Source organism: Rhopalosiphum padi, chromosome 1, assembly GCF_020882245.1.
Source record: "Rhopalosiphum padi isolate XX-2018 chromosome 1, ASM2088224v1, whole genome shotgun sequence".
NCBI classification, from domain to species: Eukaryota; Metazoa; Arthropoda; class Insecta; order Hemiptera; family Aphididae; genus Rhopalosiphum; species Rhopalosiphum padi.
This window is the reverse complement of record NC_083597.1, coordinates 90,597,964-90,623,026: the sequence shown is the minus strand read 5'-3', so window position 1 is coordinate 90,623,026 and position 25,063 is coordinate 90,597,964. Positions and strand designations below refer to the sequence as shown.

Sequence of the window (25,063 nt, the reverse complement as noted above, 5' to 3'; positions counted from 1 at the left end):
AGGTTCGGGTTATCGCGTCTCGACCGAATACACCAAATGAGAAGTAATGTAGTATAAGATATAATATAATTATACAGAATGATTCTTTTATCATTAAACACTCATTATCTCGTTGAGTATTGACTTTTTTTCATGCTTTTCCCAAACTGTATCAAACTTTTATTTTTTTTCAACCTTTTATTTAATAATGATACTACTATAAACTTTTGATTTTCAAATAACAACCTATATTTAAAATGTACTAAATAAATATTTCTATTTTTTTATGAATTTTAAAGTTAAAATTATTATTTTTGTTAATTTTTTAGCGAGATATAACTTTTCAAAGTTGGGTGATTTTCGGTTTTTTTAATACTTCTTGTATTATATCGTATATATCATACGCAGTAATACATTTTGTAGTTGCCAACGCCTCCAGCCGTAATAACTTGTAGGACACCTAAAATCCTCAAACATAATAATTGTAACGATAAGATTTATAAAAAAAAAAATAGCTCAGAATTTTAAGACATTTTAAATATAGGTTGAAATTTGAAAATCAAATTAATAGTGATTTCACTATTGAATATAAAGTTGAAAAAAATAAAAATTTTATATAGTTTAAGAAAAGCATGAAACAAAAATTTTGAAAAAAGTCAACACTTTTTTTAAATAATGAGTGTTTAATGATAAAAGAATCGCCCTGTGTGTACAGCGCGGGCCAGCGGGTCTTACACACTTATTATCAGGTGTCAAGTATGTTTTCGGAAAATGGCGAAACACGAAGTCTGTGTACAACTGAAACAGAAAGGACAATAAAAAAGTGATATACTGATGAGTAAAATGGATTGACATAACATCAAACTATCAGACATTATTCAACGATCGTACCTACGTATTTAGGAATTCGAAATTTCAAACACCCTGTACACGCGATATAGAAGCATATTATCGTACGACGAACGTTCGGTTTTCTAAAGTCAAGTCGTTTACATCGGATCGGTGACAGTCAGGGATAGATCAACGTGTAAACAGTAAACGCCAAAAATAATACTTTATCGTCGTGACCCATTTTACAATGGCATTAAATAATAATGGGCTAATAATATTATGTCGTACTAAAAACTGTAAAAAAAACACCATGAAAGTCGTGTTCGCAGTATAGTATGTATACGATGAATATTTGTCGACTTTTTCTTTTTATTCGAAAAAAAAAATGATACATTTTTACAATGATATTTTACTGTATTCTAATTTAAAATCAAATGTAATAAAATATTTTATGCATGCTTTTGTCATAACATATAATGAATTACGTAGTTATTATACGATTTATTTTTGAATTCGCGTCGCTCTCAGTTATAATATGCCGTATCATCTCGTAAAACATAAATAAAAAAAGATATTATTATTGCGCGTACTATAGTAGACAGCAACTTAGTGTGTTAAACATACGTATTAAATTTAAAACTTCACTGTTAAATATTATCCATTTATCCTTGCCAATAATATAATATTATGTACAGCGTAGTACTTACTTTGAATAACTCTCAATTAAAATTTTTAAAGTTTAAGTAATATTATAAATAAAAAACTAATTTGTGTGTTATTATTTAATTATACATATTATAATAAAATGTATTTATAAATTGTAAGAGTTGTGAGTTGAACATTTTTTTTTTTTAAATATTCAATCTTGGTATACATTCGTTATAGTGTTATAATAACCGCGTGGTAAATGAGCATACTTCGGGATAAGAATTTATCACTTTACCAGTGATGTACACACTATACGTATCGGTGATTAATGTTGTTTCGTTCGACTATATAATTTAAATAATTCTCTGATAATATGATTATATCCAGAAATAGGTACAATACTCGTGTGCATCAGCTCAAAATATCTAATACTATTGAGTGTATATACTCAACGCCAATACGCGAATAACGATCTAGTTCAATAGCTCTACGCACGATAACACTAACAAATACTAACAGAGTAATAGAATAATTTGGTCTAGACTACAGTGATTTGTTTTTTTTAGCTATCAACTATATACGAGTATATAAGATATAATTTGCATGCAAATGTGAGAGTATATCACGTTTGGCATTTGGTAATAATTGTTAAACTAGATGACGATAGCGTGATTGTCATTCTTTTAGGAATAATTAAAAAATATTGTATTCTTTTGAAAGGGTTCGAGGACTTTGTTATTATTAGTCTATATGTTATTGTAAATTTATCAATTGCCATTTCGAATTGTTGTCTACAGAGTAATGAGTTTTCTATTAAATTGATGCATTTTGTGTTGGCTTCTCTAATAAAAAATATACCTCTTCCAGTGATATATTTTTAATGTCTGTCATTTTAAATGTTTTTATTAGAGTCTGAGTGGTGTGTCCGATTTATTCACCCTAAAAAAAAGTGATCGTGTCTTTCAAAATAGAATATATTCCTTAAGTGTTGCTTCATTCAAATTTACTGCTATTAAAGTATTAAATTTTCAATCTTAATATTTTTTTTCCTGATTAACTCTTTCAAGATGTGGTTTGGCATGGTGAACATTAATTTAAATAGAAGCGTACAATATTCGGCCGTTAAGATCAATTTTAGTAGCCTTCGTTTGACTGAGATTAAGCCATAATCTTTTCCCATAGTCTCATCTCACGCTTCTTTTTTAAACTTTAATTTTCTTCCATTTTGTACCCATCACAGCAAGTCTACTGCATTTTTTAACATATTGTGTAGGTAAAGAATAGAATAAGATGGTAGTAATTTTGTAAAATGGGTAATGGCAAGGGAGATCGTCAGTGAATATTCTTATTTCCCGTGATCCAAGTACCTATTATTCCAAATTTATTTTAATTTACTTTTATTGAAAGGTATTAAAATGAAATAGAGAATAATCAAAAATAACTGTTTTGAGTAAAGAAGAAAAATGAGGCTGAGCCTTATGGATATTTAGGGCAAGAATGGCCAACCCAATGGTTGTGTTGAAGATTGTAGTCTTTTTTTTTTATAGAAATACAGAATATATACATTTAAAGTCGTGTTAGTTTTGTATAATATGACAGCGGTTCTTAAACTTTTGTAAAACGCGGACCCTCCGATGAAAGATTTTTAGAAATCGAGGACCCTTTTACCATTTTTTTTTCAAATACGTTGTTTTCCACAAATATATAGAATTGAAGTATATTATATGTTAAGGTTACCATGTACCAGTTTCAGAATCACTAGCACTTTTAAAAACAGTTGTTTAAAAAAAAAAACCTGATCAATTAATAGGATACGCCTATATTGAATACTGGTGACTTGTACGGTTTTCAAACGATATTTCATCTCTTGTACATTATTCCGTAATCCATATAAAAAACTTATTTTATATAATAATGATAATAATTTATTATTCTTTTATCTCCATTTAATGTAATTAAATGATAATTTTTATAATTTTAATATTACAGGTAGATACTTCATTTCAATATGTATATTATAGTATGCTGACTAATCAACAACTTGATGTTATTTATAATTTTAAAAACTATAATTTCTTCATTAAATCTTATACTATATTCTTAATAATAAATGGTTTTTACTTTTAAGCGTGAACTTAATCTTTCGAATTTAAACAACGATATTTTATGCATTTTTTTCAAATTATTCAACAGAATATTAAAAACTCTACTGGTCACTTCTTTTAGAACTTTTTCTTGTAACTTGCCTGATTGAAATACACAACAGACTATATTTAGAGCTAATGGACTTTCTACATATATTTCAGTGTCATTAGAGCATAAATATTATGAAAACATTCATTCTGGCAGTCATTTTACATGATATTATGCTCAGGATGGGTCACATGATTAAAGAATGAGAAAAACGTACTAAAGTTTATTACATATTTATACATTTTTAATAAAACGTAAAAGAAACTATTTATATCTAGTGGAATTATTTTACATTTTTAATGTTAAAACAGTTTTGATATTTTTATTTGTATAAATATTGTTCAGTTTATAATTGTATTCTAATTATACAAGTGATTTCTGAAATATGATTTGTGGCTCACATCTAAATTTTGAATATTATGAAGTGTATTTTTATAACATTACGACTTACTATGAATATGCACACTTAATGAACTTAAAAATGCATTTAATTCAATATTATTCTTAATTTGTTCTATGGAAAATAATTTTTATGTATTTTTACATTTTTATTTAATGTTAACTATTTATAAATGAGTAAATAGCTCTCAGTATGGAATGACAGGTATGTCAGAGACACTCTAAAAATACCAAGATTAGAGAAAATTGAAAATAACCCGGAATGTTAAGTGAAATCTTATTTCCATGACAATATATAGATTGTAAGTACTATCTGTCTGTTATGGAAGATTTATTTTATTATATATTTATTCAAAAAAAAATAATAATAATAATAATAATACTAAAAATATTCTTCGTAAATCGAAATGCGTTTGACTTTGACAAGATTTATACTCAACGTATTTATTGTAATACTATATCAAAAGATAATTGATATATGTATACTATATCAACAGTGTATGGTAGATAGAAATAAAATAATACATTAAAAATAACTTGCAGTTAGTGACTGTTTTTAAATGTGTATAAAAAATATTAATTTTATTAAGTCTTTCAGTTTTTGATGATAGCCATAAAACGATAAAACGGATTTTTGTACCGGATTAACCAATGAATCGGATGTAATAGATTTTTACCAACTCTTTTCATTCCGAAATATTGAAGATAAGTGGTGATGTTGATATTATATCAATCTACGCATAATAATGCTTAATATACATTCACTTTCATACATTTTCGTGAAAATAGATAATATTTTTAAGGTGAATTGCCTGTAAGCAACTGTATAATAAATAATATAATTTGTCTGGAAATAAATTGAATGTGATAAAAACCCACCCAGTGTGTAATACGCACATTTTTCGAGTAGCGATAATATCTTACAATATTTTCTATACATAATTCAAATACTACCTAATACATCAGCAGTACCTTTTACCTATAACAGAATAATAATTTACTTACTGAAAACGTTATTTTTCATATTTTTTTTCGACTTCCGTAATTGTATATATAGTATATTTTGAAAATTCCAAAAACACTCTCAGCTCCTACAGCTTTAAAAATAATAAGTCAAGTATTGCTCAAACATATTTACTATCAATAATAACACATAAAATACTTTACTCTTATATTTGGTAGAAAACTGGATTTTTTTCTGTTCACCGTCAGACCAAAAATGAATAAATTTTCGTATTTTTCAAAAATATTACAGAATAACAGGAATATTTACGCAATACCATTTTTCAAAAAAAGTTCGATTTTGTTGTTTTATTGTAATTTAAAAATTAATAACCTGAATATTAAAAATACACGATGACTATTTTTTTATGGGTGTTTAAAGCTCAAATGTTGACGAAATTAAATATTAATACGAAAAATAACGATATTTTCTCAAACAATTTTTATTATTTAAAGTATACAGAAAATATTAATCGTAAAAACATGAAACATTTCACTACTATCATTTTTTATTTATAAAAATCATGTCCATATAATGTATATTATGACGTTAATGCTCACTTAGTCAAATGATCACCGGCTTGCGCCGTAAAGTTACATTTAATACATTAAGTAGGTACTTTTTACGTACGTCGTTCTATACTACATTATATTCTTTTTGTACAAAATATCTATGTGAATTTCTTTTTTTGAACTTTTGATATAAGTTTAATTTTACTGTTGTGCACATTGTCACTTATTTATGGGCGACACCTTATACCATCTATAAATTTATGGTCACCAGGAAAATCCAATTTAAAAACAAAAATCCCATGGAATGTGCCACCGCTTCATTTAAACGTCGTCGTCAGTCTTACTCACACTCGTAGTGACTAATATTTTATAGAAGCCTCTTGTGTAGTGATATTTCAATCTCTCCAGGTGAGCTTAAGTTCAATTTTTGTTTTTCCAATAACAATAATTGAGTTTTATGAATTGGAAATCAACGTATAGTAGCATACATTTATCTTACGTACAATTATTGACATGTTGTGAGTATTTCAACGTTTGAAACTACTTTGTATCTACACATATTTAAAATAATTATTGGTCAATATTTCTTTGCATTTATAATAATCTACTTCACACCAATATTTTAATTTAATTTAAAAAAATTCAAATTATTTTAATTATTTTTCATAAAATGCTTTATTACAAAAATTATTATTTTTTATCATTATTACATACGTTTTACACTATAAACACGAGATGGAATGATAAAATCTTGATTTTTTGATGAGTATGTTTTATATAAATTCATAATATTTTAAAATGTACTTAGATCAATATAAATTAAATACATGTTGAAATATAATTATTATTAATCGTTAGATTCGTTCAAATTGTTTCGTATACAATAACTGTTAAAATAATATATTATAGTCAATAGTTGAATTTCATCTTACACTGCGTATTGCGTATATAACTATTGAACACTATTCAATGTATCGGATTTCCAATTAGTAATTTGAATATTGAATTTCTTAAAATATATGAGATATGTGTGTTGGATACTTATTGTATATACAAAATATCTATGCAACAGATAACGTCTTTTATAAGTTATAAACTCTATCCGCGATTGAAATTTGATACTATTCCATCATTTTTAAATATTAACAAAATAAAAAACCATCGTAACTAAACAATAAGGTGCCGTTGTTTTATTTCAAGTAGGTAGGTATAACCTACCTCAGGTATTTATGTGTTGTTTTCCAGTTTATATGAAAAATACATACGTTCAGTATCCAACTGTCTATGCTGTTGTTACTCATAACAATTTACAAAAAAAAAAGATTTTAAGTTTGTATTTAAAATATTTTTTTAGTATATAGGTACTTTAATATGAACAATTCTAGTTATTATAACTAATCAACAAAATTAAAATTTTCAGTGATTTCAGGAATCGCAATACAATAAATTTATTTATTAATAACAATGATGTGTATTACTAAATTAATCAGTTCATCCCGATTTTTATATAAATTAAATACATTTTATTTACATCGCTAATTTTCATTCAAAAATTCAAGTCACGAATATCTTTAATATCATGAAATTCAAGATAGATTATTTTATAACGATACAAGTTAGGAACGTGGTACACATTTTGATTTTTGAAAAGTGTCACGATATTCGATACTACACTATTGAGTATAATTTTATGTATGTAGTTCTTAATATATATAATATATTCTCAACTAAAATAAATCATTTTTATTCTTAATATAATATGATAGGATTAAAATAATAACTTAGAAAACATGTTTTGTTATTTTATCATTAAAAATTGTACATGGTATAAAAGTTCAAATATTTTTATTTGATCATTAGTTTTGAAAACCTTAGAGTAAAATATGTCAAAGACGCCTATATTTTAAGTTATAGTGTGTTCTGTTTAGATAACTTTAATACTATATAATATAATACTAAATATATATACTTTATTATCATCAATAGTTAGTATTATACTGCACTATAAAACTATAAAATTTATTATTTTATTTATTGAAGTCCAATCAAATCTTAATATATATATATATATATATACATATATATTTAATTGAATTAAATATAATACATTTATCATCCTTCCACCGTTCTTAATTTAATAACTAATTTACTTCTTTCACAATATCGAGTTATTTCAGTTTTTCATTATTTTTTATTTGGTTTCAAACCTTTATTCGTGATTTACAGTATGGTGTCAGCTGTTAGTTGCGATAAAGTTGATCAAGACAAACAATTTTAAGTACAAAACAATTTTTCTTTTTTCTAGTGTGTACTTCGTGAAAAGAAACTATACTATTCCATCTACATCAAATAACCACTCTAGGAAACATGTGAGATTAATAGTTAACTTTTATTAACGCCTTTCGACATATATCAACTTCCATCAAATGTAATCAACTATACCAGCTGTAATTAAATTTATATTTATTTTCAAAATTACTCGAATATAAATTAAATCGAAGTAATTAGAATTTTAATAAAAAATATTTACAAATATAATGACATACAACTAATGCATTTTAATTCAGTATTTATTAATATTTAATTTATTATGATGTTAATTAATTTATAACTTTCAGTTTTTATTTTATTTTACCGTTGCCAATATTATTGTTAGATGTCTTACAACTTTATATGTCTACGAATTCAAAAGTATTTATTAATAAAATATGAATAATATTATATTGACAACTCGAAGTAATAATGATTTTGGAAAGAATTTTCATTAAGCGGTTTTAACTATTTAACGAATCAATTATCTAAATATTATAAAATATTAAACATATTAACAAAAATTTTTATTGTATCTGCAAATTAAATCTATTATATATTTTTATATTAACATAGATTTAATTGGAGTTATAATACATCTCTATTAATACAGAAAATAAGGAAATCAGTTCAGTCTCATTTTCTCTGATATCTAATGAATATATTTATTTTATATGGAGTGAATATGATAAAAACACTCATTTAAATTTCAGGGTGAATTCCATAAGCATTTCTATATTTTACAGCGTACAGTGAAAGATTCCATCATTTTTTCTATATTAGCTATTTTTCTTATATGTAATAAAACTAATAAGTGTGATTTTACATTATAATTGACTTAATAATACATTTGAACGACTAAATATTTTATTTAGAACAAAGTTTTTTGTTTTGATATTGAGAATATCAGTCAAAATACCATCATAATAATATGATATTCGAACTCTTTATCATTTTTTATTATAGAATTAACAGTGAATAAATTTGAAGATATTTTTAATAAATAACTTTGATTGAAAATCAATCTTTTATCTGTAACTGTTAAAAATTGACATAAAAGTGTCATATATCACAAAAAAAAAATTGAAGCAAAGAAATCTTGTCATTGAAACATTACAAAAGATAAATTATGATTATTATTCTATTTTCTAAGGTCCAACATAAAAAGATTGGATACTCTTTAGTTCATTAAGTTTTATTTTGTAATTCAATTTATTACCGGCTTAATAAATGTACGAATAAACTTTAAAAATATATTTACATTCATAAGTTTTATACCTACATTTACTATAAGCATAGTAAATTAAGGCTCTGTTTCTATTTACTTAAGCAGCTGATTCTTAGAATAACAAGTTAATGAAAATAAATATATTTTGTTGATTTTAAATATAAAAATGTTTTTAAAAATATCCAAAAGGACTCGATACAATAGTTAGGTAATTCATTTTCCATTAATCCAATGCAAATTTAATAAATTTTAAGATTAAAAATTACAAACTATGAGATAAATTTATTTTGGCCTTCAGAAACTGACATCAATTAAGTGCCATAAAAATTGTATTTTATTTATTATGTATTATGTACAATTTACCATAAAATGTATACATATTTTTGCATGAATATAAGAAAAATTAAAATTAATTTATGGAGAAGATATGAGATAATATGTATAGAATAAATATTATGAAAAGCCTATCCGTAGGTGCAAATAATCCATACGATATTAAAGGTGCTTTAGCAACATGTACAATTTGCAGTACACAGAAACTTGTAAACATTATAATTTTATTACTAAAGAAACTGAAAATTCAATACGCTTATATCAAAATATTTCAAAAAGTATTCGACTGCAAACTGAAAAATTAAAATATTCGTCATGATCTAAAAACTAAGGAAAAAATAAATACATTTTAGAGGGAATGTATGTCATTTACATTTGCCAAACAATCTAAAAGGTACTTTATATAATGAAGGTAAAGGTCATATTAGTATTGTACACACTCATATGTTTTATACATGGCACATGCGTTCATGCTTGTAATGTTTTTATAACAACTAATGCTTGTTTTATGCCGATTGATAGAATGTATAAAATAAAACTTAACGTAATAAAATATATAAAATATAGTAATTAATACAGTAAATATTTATGATTATTTAACATGACCTATAATAAGTAAGAATAACGAGTGTTCGCTATTAAAACAATCGCCTTGTTGGCACTATGCAATATTATGATGTTATACACCTTGTAGTATTATTTATGATTATTTTCCGATGTGAAAATTGATAGTACTTTAAACGCATTAATCAGGACGACGTTATTATATGGTTATACGTACAATATGATGTTATGCGATTAATGATTATATTTTAGATCTATAGGATTCAGTCGATTCAGAGTATTCAAAGTGGGTTAGAGTGGTTACGAATTTCGTATATGAGTCACCGCTTGAAGAGGTATGTTTAAAAGTGATGATTGTTAGTAGGTATTGCACAATGATAACGTTTTTCAGTAGAGCCAAAAATTGAGTATAATTGTTTTTTTATTTTATATACGTTTCTAACGTTTTATCGCCTAACAATTTAATATACTTACGTTACGTTTTAATTGTTTGATGAATCGCACACTAACTTACGTTTCATTCAGTAATTTACACAACGATAAAATATATCGAACTTATAAATTCATACCATTAAAATATAGTTTAAAAACATTATGTTTTTGAGTTTTTATTTTTCATCAGCATTATTGAAAATGTGTATAGAAATATATGTTTACTGTCAAAAAAAAAAAGTATTGGCTATAGAAAACCAAGGTCTAATTTAGAGAGACTGACGGTACCCATTTGGCGCCATGTAATATTGTTAGTGGTTTAGAAAAAGTCCACGTTGTATTAACACGACTTGGGTACTTAAATCCAGTTTATAATAACTATTAAAAAGCTGCGTTTTAGGTTGTGTTTTTTTAACGTTCATGATATTGCTGGTCATGGAAAAAAGGCATTATTACCAAATCCGAAGTAATATATTTACATATAAATCCTTCTTTTAATAAAAAATCCTACTCACCCTCGGGCCACTGCCTGTCTTATAATTTCAAAAAGTTGTGCTTTATAGCCCAATGTTAGTTAATTTATACCCCTTCCCTAGCTTGAAATATGATTACGTTAATTAAATTAATTTAAAATAAAATAACTATTGTTGTACATTTAGCAGTAGGTTAAGTCTAGTTGCACAAAAAAAGTGAATACAAGATATAATATCGATATTCTCGTTTTATTTAATTGGTAAAATATTGAAATATTTCACATTTTATCGAACATATTAAATATTAATTCCATACGAAATAATAACACATTTATATTTAAATTTCGGTAATCAGTATTGTGTATTTCAAAATTTTAAACACATAAAAAAAAATGTTAAATTAGTTTACAACTGAACGTATTCATTTTCGTATTTTCTATTAAATTTTAATTTGTATTTATCTGTTAAATTATAATCTGTAATAAGCCGTGTGTTGATAATAATTACTCAAAAGACAACTAAATATACATATTCTATTTGCGTCACATTGTCTTAAAATATAAACGCCGATATAGCATATAACATGCGAAAATAATACAAAAGCAATGCGTCATATTCAAATAAGAAAAAAAATTTATTTTAATATTAAAATATATACTTCCCTAAGAAGTGTGTAACTTTAACTTTTATTAAAATGTTTTAATTCAATTTAATCGTGGTTGAAAATTTTGTATTTAGTGTTTATACAAAAATAATACGTATTATAGGTGTTATACTCTAATAATATAACATTTTCCCCACTTTTATTTTTTATTTTTTTATTTCCTTAGAAACCCAGACACTTCTGATATTTGGCGTTTGATACTTATTTAAATATATAAACTATAATATTCAAAGTTAAATAATTTATTTTTAAATATTTAAAATATGTTATCTTTTATTAGATATCATAGTAAATTTAAGTTTTTTGGTCTCAAATAGATTACTACTCCGATATACAGATAAGTGCAATATCTATACCTCTTTTATGTCATTAATATAATATTTAGATAAGTTTATCAATCTCAAAATGAATAGGAAATTTATTATACATATTAATCGGATTAGTATAGATCAGATATACAAACTGTAATTTACAAACTGTTAATTTTGGTCGATAATTATTCTCGTCTTCGATCAACTTTTTAAGCTATACGCGTTAATACATTAATATGATTTCTTCATTTAAAAATAAATGTTGATGAATAAAAAATGTGTGTTCATTAATAACAAATATAACACGATTACGCATAGCAGGGAATTACAATTACAGATAGGTACAAATCAAATAACGTTTTGTATGTTAAATTGATGAGGTAAAATTATTTTACTGACCTTGTGCACATCCACTGAAATGTTATTATTATAGTTTTTATTACAATCGCGTTTTACATTTACGCATAATTTCATTAAATAATGAATTATTAAGAGATACGTTTTTATTTTATACTTTTTTTTCAGCGTTAATATTTAATATTAATATCATTCATCTCGTAATATATATTTTTCTCTTCCGTTATACTCGTAAGCCTACTTGATTTGAGTATTATAGTGACGGATGACATGAAATGAAATTAACTTTTTTCAGGTTTCTTGTAAATAGCATTCTAGATCCACCGGTACTACTATCTCACATATACGTATAGTCCTACAATTGCACGTCTGTCGTACGTATCCATTTTTCATACATATTTTATACTTATATGCGACACCAAACATTCAAGAAATCAGAAAATAATTGAAATTATTTGTACATCGTTACGGTTAATAGGGAGAACTTATATAATATTATGTACATATAATAGTACTAAAGGATAGGTCCCAACGTTGTAAATATAAATGTAAGAACTTTAATAGCTGATTTTATTTCGACCATAATTTTATTATGTTCATACATTTTTGTTAAATATTTATTACAATGTACAATAAATAGCATAAGACGTAAGTTACAATATATGCGTAGCATATACATGAAATATAAAACTAAATTGGCAAATATAATAAATAACATTATTATTGAAAACTAGCTCCGATAATCTACACGTTGAGAACTTTAAATATTTACTTATATAGAATATTCAAATATTAATTATATATATTTTGTTAGACAATTTCAAAAATACGATTATCTATATAGGTATACAATGTATACTACACATGAAAAATCTTACTTTTTCACGCTATTTCCACTTACTTACAACATCTAAGTAAAGATATACCTACTATCGAATCGTATAACTATATATTCATATTATTATTTTTTTAAGTTTTAAATTATTAAACTGTGTACGTATGTTCATTGTTGAGCAGAGCAATAAATATATTCCAGGTTAAACAATGATGTATGATTTGTATTTATTTATTTTGTTTGTCTGCCATCACTTTTTAGAGTAGTAAAAGTGGTTCAATTTTCAACTTTGAGAGAGGTAAAAACAAAATCTATTTTTTGCTTTTGTTATTTTAAATCAAAAATAAATAATCGTATATAGGTACCTGATATAGAATATGTATATGGTGTAATATATTTTTTCTAAACATGATATAATTTTCAAAACATTTTGGCCTTTTTTATATAATATTTAAATAATATTGATATTTTTTATACGATTTACATAAAATTACAATTTTTCCTTTAATTTGTATGTGATTTAAAAAATATTAGATAATTATAGAAACTTGTTACATTTTTAAAATTACTGAAATTATTTTATTCTATACAATTAAATTTTAAAATTTATATTATGAATCTATTTGCATCGTTTTGTCAGTATGTCAATTTTGACTTAAGTAAATAACAATAATATTTAAGCAATGTTTTTGATAAAAAAATAAATTCAATCTACCGTATGACTAATAGAAAAATAAATTACTTATACTTATATGAATTAATATATTTTAAGATTTCATTAGATATAAAAGCTGACACGCCGTTTCAGTTCAAAATCGTTTTTCTGATGCAGCGATTTATCATTGAATTTCAATTTAACGCATCCATTACTGTGACCTATAATACTCAATTACGAGGTATAATCAAAATCTTCTATAAAGTGATCTAGACCATTTTGGTGTGCCTGTTCTGGCGTTAAGTTATTTTGGTTTGTCCATTTCATCGTAAACGACTTAAGTTAATTAAAAATTATATTTATTTTTTAAAAAAAATACAACTAATCAAAAAATACTATTGAAAATGTATAGTAGTATTAGAAAAGTATTATAATAAATTTAAAATTAATATTTAAAATAATTATTATGTGCTATTTTTCTCATATAATATGTTGGAATGTATCTGGTTCTTGAATTTACTTTAATAATATTTTGTCCGAGTCGAAATATTTTTAAATATAATTTTAATATATACATATTTTCTTGATTTAAAAAAAAGACTTTTTCCTGATTTTGTAATAAAACAAATATGTATTCGTTCCAGATTATATTTTTCTTATGCTCATTACGAATAGCTATGGACAATATAATGAGCCATTTCGTTTTAACAATTTATCTTTGGTTGATAGTCACTTCAAGGTTATTTGTTTTATGTATTATATTATATAATATTATTGTATAACTCACTCGTTTAAATTAGTAATTTATTTAATGATGGAAATATAACAAGTCTACGTTGATTTCGATTTAATTTTCCGATATAATTATTCTCAAACCATTTTGTAACGGTTAAAATCCTTCTAGTCATCTAGTGAATATGCATTCAACGCGTCGATTGCATACTAATATATTTTATGCAAAGAAATTTAATTGTAATTATAAAGATATTTAAGATACTTGGGATGCCGTCACTTGGTGACTTTCTCACTCGTGCTTTTTGATTCCTTACCTCTTAAATATGTGTGTATTTTACTCATTGTTTACTGCACAGATTTTAAATAAATTGATATATTTAAAATATTTTTTTAATAAATACATCTAATTCATCAATTTTTTTTCCAGTGTTTTGTAAGATGATAAGGATACAACCATAAAAAATAATTAAAACAATATTTACGCCAAAAATTTTTATTTCGTCTACAAAACAGCTTAGTCACTCTGCCTGTTTTTATTTTATATTTTTCACTTATTAGAAATACCTAATATCATTGATATTAATAATATATACATTATAATATTATATACTTATGTTATTATGGAACAAAAATATGTGTTTAAAATAATAACAGAACACTACTTTTTATTTGTCAAAGTTAATTACTAACATTTGTGAGCTCAATATTTTGGCATATATTATTTACCTATATAAATATAACGCACATCATATTGCACAATGCACATCACATTAAAAGTGTCATAGTGTAAATTATATATGGTTTTGGTACTGTTTTTGAAAGCACATATTTATTTGAAATAAATAATAATGTTTTTAACCTCAGTTGTTTTATCTGTCTGTTTGACTATTGTGTAAGTACTCTTAAAATTATATTATTCCAAGAAAAATGCATTCCCATTTCAAAACATTATTATAAGCTTTGGTTTTATATGATAGATACTTATACTATTATATTTTATTTAAGTTTTGAGCCATTCTGTATTTTTATATAAACGATTTTACCTAAGATAATAAGATACATATTTTGACATAAAGTAAATATTTATTTTACTTATTTTTTTTATCTTATTTTTTTACGAAAAATAATTTTTTGTAACAGATAATTTTAGTTATAAAATAAACAATTATTAACAATGCCTGCCATGAAGCTTTGGATTCTTATCGATATTTTTGCATTGAAGTGATTCATAGTTCATTAATAATTAAAATACTAACGGTGCTTTATAAAATTAATTTTCAACAAATATAGGTATTATACCTTAGGTTATATTATACTAAATTTTGAATAGTAAAATGTAACTTTAATCTAGTATCCCGATTTTGGTTAAATGAAAATTATATTTATTTTATTGTGAAATGTGCATAATATTGAAATCCAATAAAATATCTAACACATTTATTTAAAACGATCGTTGGGGTATTATTGAAAACATTTTAATTTGGTATAATTTTTTTTAGATTTGCAGAGCCATTTTTTCCAAATGTTCAAGGTAATTTTAATATTATTATAAAACTGTAAATAAATACTTTTTTTTTGATAAGAGCACAAACATAAATAAAATTAATTTTTTTTTTATTTCTGTGATACCTACCCAATTATTTATTTTAGCAAATCCTAACTTTGTTTCTCAACAAGTGCCATCGATGACACGAGAAGATCAACGTTTTTCTCCGAATATGCCATTTTCACCAATGGAAGGAAATCAAAATATGTATCCGATTTCACAAGTACCAGTGATGCAAGGATTCCAACCTCCATTTCCGTTTAATCCCATAAATCAACAACAATTATCTATATTATTAATGTCAACGTATGCCAGAATGATCTCATTAATTCAACTGATGAACATGCAAAACAGATATCAACCTTACAATCAATACAGTGGTATTTTGTTAAACTTTTGTAATTATATCACTTAAATTAAAATCATTTTTCAATTCTTCGTAAAAACTGAAATTATTAATTATTATTTTAATCCAATTTTAATAGTATTTAATAATGTTTTTAAGATCCAGCCGTAAATAATTTCGTTCAATCTGCAGTTCCCTTGCCATACGTTCAACAACCTCAAGTAGAAACACAAAACAATTTGCAAAATGAATTGTTGCAACAACAACAACAACAAGCAGAAGCACAGCATAAAGCGATTTTAGATGAACGAAAAATACAACGTGAATATGACATGGAAATTCAAAGACGTGAAGAGCTTATAAAAAGACAAGCGGAGGAAGAAGAAATAGAAAATAAACAAAAAGAAATAGAACGTCAATTACTTGATGAAGAAGAAATAGAAAGGCAAAGACAAGAAGCTCAACAACAAATTTTTGAAGAAGAACAAGAAGAAATAAGAAGAAAAGAAGAAGAATTAAGACTTCAACAAATTGAAAATGAAAAATTGAAAGAAAAGAAACTAAAAACGAGACCACCGACAAAAGTAATTAGAAAATCACGTAAATCATCAGTAAATTAAAGAAGATATTATTTTAAGACTATAGCCAAAATACAATAAGCATAATTTAACCAATTAAATATAATATAATAAAAAAAGACGTTTAAGATTATTTAAATAAATATATATTATATTATATATACGTATATATTTAAAAAAGTAAATAATGAATGTACTTTAAATCACAAAATATTATATAAATTAGGTGTTTAAATAATATAACATTTTAAAACCTGAATTATCTATTTATGAAATTAAAAGAAAGTCGTTAGAGCTATAAATAATACTATCAATTAGATAACCTAACTTGATACAAATATTTTTGTACACAATAATCTGATTGATAAAATGTATTTTAAAAAAACTATTTGCACATAATGTATTATAAAATGTTATAATGTAAGACAAATGTTGTAAATTTCAAAATAAAATATACCTATTCGCTTAGCTATTTGTTACCTAATATTTAATAAATAAATTATATTAGAAAATTATTTACTAAATTGATAAGTGTAAAAAAAAATCTTTAACTTAATCTTTACAATTTTTGTAATATAGTGGTTTGCTGAATATCACACTTCCAATTAAAATTATTTGAAAACCAAATTGAGGTAAAACTAACTTGAAATGCACTGTTTACAAAGAATAAGATATATTATATTTCATGAAAATCGTTTCATATTGAAATTTAAAACAGCATACAGAAACCTGTTTTTAGTCACTCGGCTTTTACTACAAGTCACGCGCATTTAATTTGTAGTAAATATTTTGTGATATCGATTTTAAATTTCTTTTCTCAACAAACTGTTAAGAAAATCAAAAAAAAATTCTAAAATCAAAATCACGTCTGGATTTTAAAGTATTCTATACTTGATTTACAATCTCTTACGATCTCTTGAGATTTCATGTATCTTAATTTATTAAACTTTTCAAAGATTCATATTTCCTTTTTAATTATTCAGTTGAATAAAGATATCTTCTGTTCGTACACAAATATCCAGTAAGAATATGAATGAGAATATGAGATCAATTAATATTATAAGTATTAAAGGCGATTTAATGAGTCTACGCGTTGGTTGATTACAAATAAAGCAATAATTTAAAAGAAAAAACGATAAAATTCACATAAATTAACGCTTCACTCAGAATAAATTCCTGTATTAAAGGACTTTTCTATAATCTCACATATAAAATTTAATACTACATAATAATGATAATGTATAACGACATTATATTATTATGAATGCAATTATTATTACAACTACGATATTATTTTTTGGTTTATGACCTACGAGGTATAACTAAGTACTAACACATCTAAACAAAATAATGGACATCGTTACAATGTAAATATACTACAATATGGCAAAAATCAACCAATAATTTTATTCTATATCAAAATGACATAAAACTATCTCAACTATGCACTATTTATTTTTAAATATCGTCAGTGATAATTGATAACTTATAGTCGCTATCAGATTTATATTAATAAAATAAATTTAGTATTATAAATTTAAAAACTTCACTGACAACTACTCTCGATCATAATCATTATTTGAAAGTAATGTATAATAAAAAAATACTAGAAACAAAAATAATTACCTATTATTAAAAAAAATAATTATAACATTCGCATTTCGGATTGAATAATAAATTATTACTGCAGTATACAAAGGTCCAATTAATAATTATAAACGTGTATCGTTTATAATTGAAAATATTACCTATGAATATTTTATTATGTTTCTTGCTAAAAATATCACATTTCCAAACTTAAGTATGCTACATGATTTTAAATAGTGCATATAATAATGTTTATAATGTCCAATAGACGCCAAAGATGTAATTATAATAGAAAAATATATATGAGTGTTTACTGTTTAAACATATAAAATATAACTAACTTATTACCTATAGTCGTATTATACAAAAAATTATTACGCTTATTCCGTATAATAATCGAGCTCTTTGTTTTATTTCATAAGACTACACTTTCTATTCAATTTTGAAATATTATTCCTTATTGATTCAGTACTCTTGACAACTTATGTTATATTATTCAAATTTCTTTTCAGATAATTAAAATTATATAATTATTCATTGTTCTAAACTTGTAACAATAAATACATAATGTTATAGTTTTTAATTGCAGATAAATGTTCTTTAAAATATTTTATAACGATATTTAGAAATCTAGGATTACTTGTACGGAAATAATTATATAGTATTTTACCTTAGACTATACTTTAAAGTCCTTTTAATCATTAAAATTAAAATAATTAATCAACAACAGTTCTTATTTTTTCTCGTTACATAATATATAAACGAATACAACCATTGAGTCTGAAAAGTTTTCCATTTTTAATCCAATAACTTAAAAAAACTGTCTTGTATAGTATTTAATTTAATGTTGATTTAAGTAAAATTGTGTTATGGCTAGAAATTATAATTATTATTTTTAACTGTATTAAATTTATACACAGATTTTTTAATGGCGATATGTTCAGTTAGACATCTGAAAAAAAATTAGTTTGGAAATATTTATAAATTATAGTGCATAATGATTCGTAAGTTTATATTTTAATGATTCTGAATCCAGACCAACCTCTATTTGGTCCTTTAACCCAATCAATCATTATAATAATACAATTAAAATTTATAAGTAATTCACAGTATGTATTAGGTATATATTTTAATTGATTTTTTCATTTTTGTAATGTATCTCAAGTAACCTAATTATTCTAAACAATAAGTTTTATATATATTTATAGAATTGAATTGTTAATTTTTTGTTTTTAAATATAGATTTAATATAAATCAAGATTTAATTAAACACATCAAAATCACTATCAATAATAATTATTATTAGTCATTAGTTATAACTTTTACTTATTAGTCATTTTTATAATATTATTCTTAAAGTAAACATGTTTATTATTTTTTTTCGTGCCGACAAAAATTAATATACATTTGAATTATGAAAAATTAAATACAAAACTAATTAACGTAATACTGTTAATAATAACCAAAAATATACACTTATAATGGTAGCTATACATTATTTAACTAAGCGCAACATGTTTTGGAATATGAATAGAACACATTGGTATTGTCACTTGCAAATTTTAACACTTGTAGTCTTCATTATATTAATGAATTTGAGTTTTATGGTAATATATTCAACATAATACTAATAATAATTCTATATGTATATACTAAAAATAAGCATTGATTGTAAACTAATGGAAAAATAATTTTAAAAAGTAATTAATATTTATTTTCTTATAGAGGAGATGATTTCGAAGTACATGTTATTAATGGGCTTAATTTCACATAACATAGTGTAAGTTTTAAATTTAATTATTTTAAACATATGTATTAGATGTTAATATAGGTATATATTTTTTTATTTTAGTTATTCAATCAATATGTATTTTGAAAGGCCATTCATTCCATACTATTATTCGATTCCAAACAACAATGGTAAAATATTTTTAGTTTAAAATCATTATATTTTTGAATTCAGAATAAAGTTTGGACTATAATTCAATTTTTAAATTTCTATAATCTGTATAAATATTTAGTTTAATTAAAAATACTTGGTGTAATTTTATTATGTAGGTTATATAAAAAACACATTTTCTATACATTAAGTAGGTGAAAGGTTCATAGAAAATTTAAATATTATAATATATTTATTAACTGTATAAATTAAAAATCATTGTAATAAATTTGTTTTATTTTTAATTATTTTTAATTGGTATATTACTTAAATGACCAGACATCGTATTGAAATCTCTCATGGATATTTCTGGTAAATACTAATTAAATGTTTATTCTAATAATAACAAGTTCAATTTATAAAAAAACTTTTTTATTTCGTGTTTTTATATAAAAGAAAATATATACAATCTGTATAAGTGCGTAAATACAATAAGCAAAAGTTATTAAGTTATAAATTTGTAACAAGATGACACGTTGGAAAAAGGTGTCCAATGAAATCACTTCAAAAACTCCCAACTTATACTTGTATTATTATTATTCATAACATATACACAATCTATACAACATAAACATTGACGATAAGCATGTATGGTGAATGATGAGAGTAATTTTGAATTTTAATTATATACAAAAGTAAAGTACAATATATTTTATTATTAGTGTAAAAGATTACCTCACTAGCATATCTAAAAATGGTTGTATAGCTTTAATGTTATAGATCCTACTTTCTGAAATTAATTTTTCAATTAAAATATTAGGAACATTTCGAACTTAACTTTTCATTTTAGCGACAATATAAGTGACTATCTATAAAATATAATATACATATTATGCGCATAGGATTTGATTGTTTGCTTTGTGACAAAATATAGGACATTGAAAATAAAATGATAATTTTTGAATTTTAGATAAGTTTCAAGTTGTCACGGAAAGCCTTTATGTTTGTATACCATAATCTTGTAATTATTTACTTAGCTGTGAATGTCTACTTAGTTTTGAAGATGAAGATATTAGATTTAAAGTAATTAGCGTTTTATATTTTTAAGCAATTATCATCTTTTGTGTATAATATAAGAAATTCAAGAAAGTAATTTCTAAAACGGTTAAATATACAAAATGATTCACCAAACATGCTCACTCCCATTTTTTTTTTAAATAATGCAGTTATTCAAAATCGGATTTTTGGAAATTTAAAATACACTTTTTTTAAAGAAATAATATACGATTTTTACAATATGACACAATAAGACATAAGCATATGTGAAAAAGTAAAAAAAAAAATACTTGTTTAAAAATTCATCCAATAATAGGACTCTACACTTAGCCTGAAGGTCTTTTAAATATACCTACTTAAAGAACATATATTAATTATTCAAATACTTGAGCTGTTTTGTTCTACATAAGGAATATCTTGTGAATATACAAGTTTATATTTTTTAACGAGAACCTGTCTTTTCTTCTGAAAATTGTTTAATGGATAATAATCTTATTTATTAGAAAAATTTATGATACAAGATATTTATGATTATCACTTATCATTATATTCAAATAATAGGAATTCAAGAATAATTTTGAATTCCTGCTAATCAATTTAAAATATGTTTCATTTTTTTGGAAATTAGAATAAAAAAATTATTATTATTCCAAAACTTAATACTATAATATTATTCTAAGAAAACATACTTAATCAAATTATTATAATTTATTATTTACTTATTAGTAGTTAGTTAATATTTAGTATCCTATATTAAAGTCATATTTAATTTAATATAATATATAATGTTATTAGAAAATTCATATTCAAACCTATTAAAAAAAGGAGCCTGTAGTTATAACACCGCCACAAATCATAGGTATGACAAAGGCTGCGTGTTATATCAAAATAAATGAAATGCATTAATTAAATTTAACAGATTTTCTTGCATCGAAAATCAAGTAACGCTTGATATTCGTAAACACAACTTAACTTTGGGTATAGCCGATTAATTATCAGACATGATTGGAGAATTAATTACTAAATCTATCGTTATGTTTCGGTGGATACAACTATAGATGTATCACAGGGGAATATCGGAAAGCTAGTGCCAAATACTTAAACATAAGTACATCATAATATATTCCTATATGGCCAATTTAATGGTAGTAATACTAATAATATCTATCTTTGTAACCACAAACATCTAGCAACATTCATTAACAAAATAGCAACTATTAATTGTATATTAATTACAATCCACATCACATAATATTTTCTCCCTCGTCCACTATCAAATAGGACAGTGTCACGTCAAAATGTAATTAACCTGTTAAATTTTTTTTAATTTAGAAAAAACAGGATTCCCACACTCCAATTTATCTTTAAAAAAGTTTGTAAAGTTTTTTTTATATTTTTAAAGTAATTATTTTCTAAAAAATATAAATTGCTAAATTGAAACAAAAATCTGTTCTGCTGTTATAATAATAATTATTAATGATAACGTAATCATGAAAATATTATAATAACTAAATTTCATTCATTCCTTTTAAATATTATGTAAAAATTTCAAAAATATTTAAATAACACCATTCATTAACTTATTTTTTTATTTTTACAATTTTATTATGCACATATTGCTATTCAATTTTATAACCTAAGTTAAAATTCATTGAATAAACGTTTTCTTAAGTATTCCAATATTTAAAGGAAATAAATGTAATTTGTTCGATAAATACTTTAATATGGCGTAAATCATATTAAAATTTAGAAATGTATAGAAATTGTGTTTTATAGTTATATTTATATACATATTAAATTACAGTCTTTATTATATTACTATTTTAATAGCCTAAAAACGAATAAATCTTAAGCTGTATTATATGAATATACTGGATTACGATAAGATTATAAAAATAAAATAAATATATATAATCTGTCATAAAATAAAAATGTAAAAATAACAGTATCATTATTATTATTATTGCCGCTAAGTTCCTTAAAATTAATTTAAATATATATAGTATTTCAGACCTTACAAAACAGCTTTGGAACTTTCAACAACTTCGGTAATTTTTACAAGAAACAAGACGTTCAATGGAATCAAGGAAATAGGTTATCGCAACTACCAGAAATAGTAAAACAAAATAATGAAGAGCATAATATACGTCAAAGTACTTTTGGGGATAGACAACTTGAACCACGGCGTGAATATTTAATAAATCACCACCTTTGGAACATCCATGCACAACAAGCCCTTTTGCAACGTCATCATTTAGAAAAACAAAAACAATATCAACAATATTTACAAAAACAAGAAGAAATTAAAAAACATCTTGACCATCAAGAAAAACTGACAAAAGAAAAAACGTTGAAGAAAAAGTTTTCACAACGTTCAAAGTTTTTACAACGACTTTACTATGAAAATTTGCTGCATCGTGAATTTGATGAAAATGAACTTGAAATGCATAAAAAAACATCTGACGAAACCTAATATAATTAAATTAAATAATCGTTTAATACAAAATAAAGTTATGTAGAATTGAATGCATGAACTGTGTGTTACAATCATATTATAATTTAAAAATAGGCACTGTACTTTTATTTATCATGCAATTTTAATTATAAAAATCGTTTTAATAAAATTTAAATTAATATCACTATATTATAATAGAACATTTTTATAAACCGAAATAGATTAGAAACAATATATTTTTATTGGAGTTGTATTTACATAAACCATAATATTATTAACCTCGTCAATATTTCACAGTAATCTTAAAATATATTTTTGTGTTAATAAATTAAAATAAAATATATACAAAATAATTTAATTTAATTTCAAATTGTGACAATTCGTATAAATAAGTTAATAAGATTTTTGTAAATATATGATATTTTATATATTTTTTTACGGTACAAAGTAGTTGTATAATATATAATATATGTAACATATATTATTACATATCATACATATTACATTTAAGCAACATTTTATAAGTACCACTATAGTTAATTACTAATTACCTAATTTTACTGTTGTTTTTCAAATGACATCAGCATTCGCACTTAATTGTGTACAACTTTGAAACCAGTAACCAAAATTATCTTTTGAAAATTAATTTTTAAAAAACAATGGTAAGAATACTATTTTTCTTTCTTTCTTCTTCTTTTTTTTCCAAATTAACCAGTACTTAAAACCCCTTAAAAAATTGTTATCTTATTTTCAAAATATTATTTTGTTTATTTTGTATTCAAACACGAATAACCGTAAATACTTCAAAATTTTAATTGGCATTTTAGAAATGTAAAGCTTTTAACCTTTTCAGTTTTTTTTTCTTTATAAATGTTGATACAATCTTTTATGCCCTGCCAAATAACATAAAAATTTAATATAAGATTCCTCTTAATCAATTTAAGAAATATTTAAAATAGGTAAATAATATTAATAATAAAATATTCAAGTTCAAATTGTTTTTTTTTGTAATTGAAAAACGACAAAAAGTCCCATATTATATAGTTGAGTCTTGAGAATTTATTGAATTATTCATCATAAGTTTTTCTTACAGAAGCCTAAAAATTTCAAAATACGTTCATAAAAATATTTTTTATCAGTTTATATTATATTCA

General features: G+C 23.6%; 2 protein-coding genes across 3 annotated transcripts; both read left to right on the top strand.

Moving 5' to 3' along the window:
* Nucleotides 1–15,217: 15,217 nt before the first annotated feature.
* On the top strand, nt 15,218–17,404 carry LOC132917703 (putative uncharacterized protein DDB_G0287113). 2 transcript variants are annotated; one of them, XM_060978570.1, is made up of 4 exons: nt 15,218–15,354; nt 15,962–15,993; nt 16,113–16,388; nt 16,514–17,404. In XM_060978570.1, the coding sequence occupies exons 1-4, from the start codon at nt 15,311–15,313 to the stop codon at nt 16,972–16,974; spliced, it is 813 nt and encodes a 270-aa protein (XP_060834553.1). In that variant the 5' UTR covers nt 15,218–15,310; the 3' UTR covers nt 16,975–17,404. The 2 variants fall into 2 exon arrangements, with proteins under 2 accessions (XP_060834553.1, XP_060834550.1); XM_060978567.1 differs by having other exon boundaries at nt 16,113–16,406.
* A 2,631-nt stretch (nt 17,405–20,035) lies between these two features.
* On the top strand, nt 20,036–24,210 carry LOC132931810 (uncharacterized). The gene is made up of 4 exons (XM_060997832.1): nt 20,036–20,126; nt 20,245–20,299; nt 20,372–20,439; nt 23,458–24,210. The coding sequence occupies exons 2-4, from the start codon at nt 20,250–20,252 to the stop codon at nt 23,925–23,927; spliced, it is 588 nt and encodes a 195-aa protein (XP_060853815.1). The 5' UTR covers nt 20,036–20,126; nt 20,245–20,249; the 3' UTR covers nt 23,928–24,210.
* Nucleotides 24,211–25,063: the final 853 nt, after the last annotated feature.